The following is a 1,603-nucleotide window of genomic DNA, read 5'->3' on the forward strand; positions in this document are numbered from 1 at the left end:
ATTTATTATCTATTTATTTAACTTTTTCAAGTTTTTTTTATAAGAAAAATATATTAAAAAGAATATAAAGGATACTCAACTAATACAAAAAGAATGAAAGAGGAAGATAATAATTAATTCAAATTACTTTTTTAATAAAACTTTCAATTATTGAAAAAATAAAATGAAAAGCTTTAATTTCTAGAACTATAATATTAGTAGTAGTTTTAATTTTTTAAGAATGGAAATAGAATAATGTAATAGATGCTTTTAACCATTTGCGTATAGGAGTATATAAAAATAGGTAGCATTTCAATTTTTTAAGAGAGAAATTTGGAGGAATCTTCAAGGCCATTATTGTTGATGTGCCTTAATAGCTGTCCTTCCACTTCTTTGTTTCAAGTCCCCCACTTCTAAACCTTACCCTCTCTTTTTATATATTCTCATCCCTTTTCATTCATTGTTCACTACTCTTTCTTTCACATCTTTTCTCTCTTTCAAACAAGTCTTCCATTTCTAAACCCACAAAATGGCCTCCTCTGCAGCACTACAAGTTTTTCTTATCTTAGGGCTTCTAGCCACCTCTTGTTTTGCACAAGCCCCAACTGCTGCACCAACACAGCCTCCAACCGCAACCCCATCCCCAAAATCTCCAGCACCGGCAACACCGCCACCAGCAACACCACCACCTGCAACTCCACCAACTGCAACTCCTCCAGCAGCAACACCACCTGCAGCTGCTCCCACTCCAGCCACTCCAGCACCCGCCTCTTCTCCAGCTTCCTCCCCTCCAGCTCCAACACCAACCGGTGGACCTGCCTCTTCTGCCTCTCCTCCCGCACCTACTCCAACCTCCCCAGAAAGTGGTCCCGCCTCTTCACCAACCGATTCTCCACCTTCTCCCTCGGCAGCATTTTCCTTCAGCAAACCCATTGTTGCTGCAACTGCTCTCTCTGCTGCTTTCTTTGCCATCGTTTTCTAGGACTCGTCCACGTGGATCTTGATCTGACTTTTCATTGACGGACGGACGGGATCTGTTTGATTTAAATTCTGAGTAGCGTTTTATTTTGTTTTCATGTGTCTATTTATACTTTTTCGTTCATGTGTTTGTTGATTCGACGGACGGGATCGATCTTCATGATTATGATGATGATTTATTTTGTGATTCATTTTGCTTTGGTGTTCACACGTGTATGTAGATGACCGTGATGATTTCATTGTACATCCATTAATTCATAGAATAAAATTGTTTGTCATTCTTTTTATCCCTTCTTCTCTCAAATTACCTTATTCTTTTATATGAATGTTTTATTGAAAATCCAAATCTATGTGATTACTTACATGTATACTAAAATTCAAACGGCTTTTCTCGTAGTGGTAAATTAGTTTCTTTGATTAGATTTAACAATTGTTGGTGTGACAATCTTAATTAAAATAATGTGTATACAGGGATAATAGTTTTATTATTGTTTGCTATGTTTCACCAACAGAGTGGCGACATTGATATTTGATAGAGTCATGTGCTCAATTTTTTTATCATTATTGATGTTAGAGTGTGTAGAGGAATAAGACAACAAATGCATTGGCAGTGGTCCAATGTTGAAATGGTATTTCAGTCCAATGT

General features: G+C 36.9%; 1 protein-coding gene across 1 annotated transcript; it reads right to left on the minus strand.

The window, feature by feature from the left end:
* Nucleotides 1–465: 465 nt before the first annotated feature.
* Nucleotides 466–1,287, minus strand: LOC127119243 (uncharacterized). The gene has a single exon (XM_051049446.1). The coding sequence runs from the start codon at nt 949–951 to the stop codon at nt 496–498; it is 456 nt and encodes a 151-aa protein (XP_050905403.1). The 5' UTR covers nt 952–1,287; the 3' UTR covers nt 466–495.
* Nucleotides 1,288–1,603: the final 316 nt, after the last annotated feature.

Source organism: Lathyrus oleraceus, chromosome 2 (assembly GCF_024323335.1).
Source record: "Lathyrus oleraceus cultivar Zhongwan6 chromosome 2, CAAS_Psat_ZW6_1.0, whole genome shotgun sequence".
NCBI lineage: Eukaryota > Viridiplantae > Streptophyta > Magnoliopsida > Fabales > Fabaceae > Lathyrus > Lathyrus oleraceus.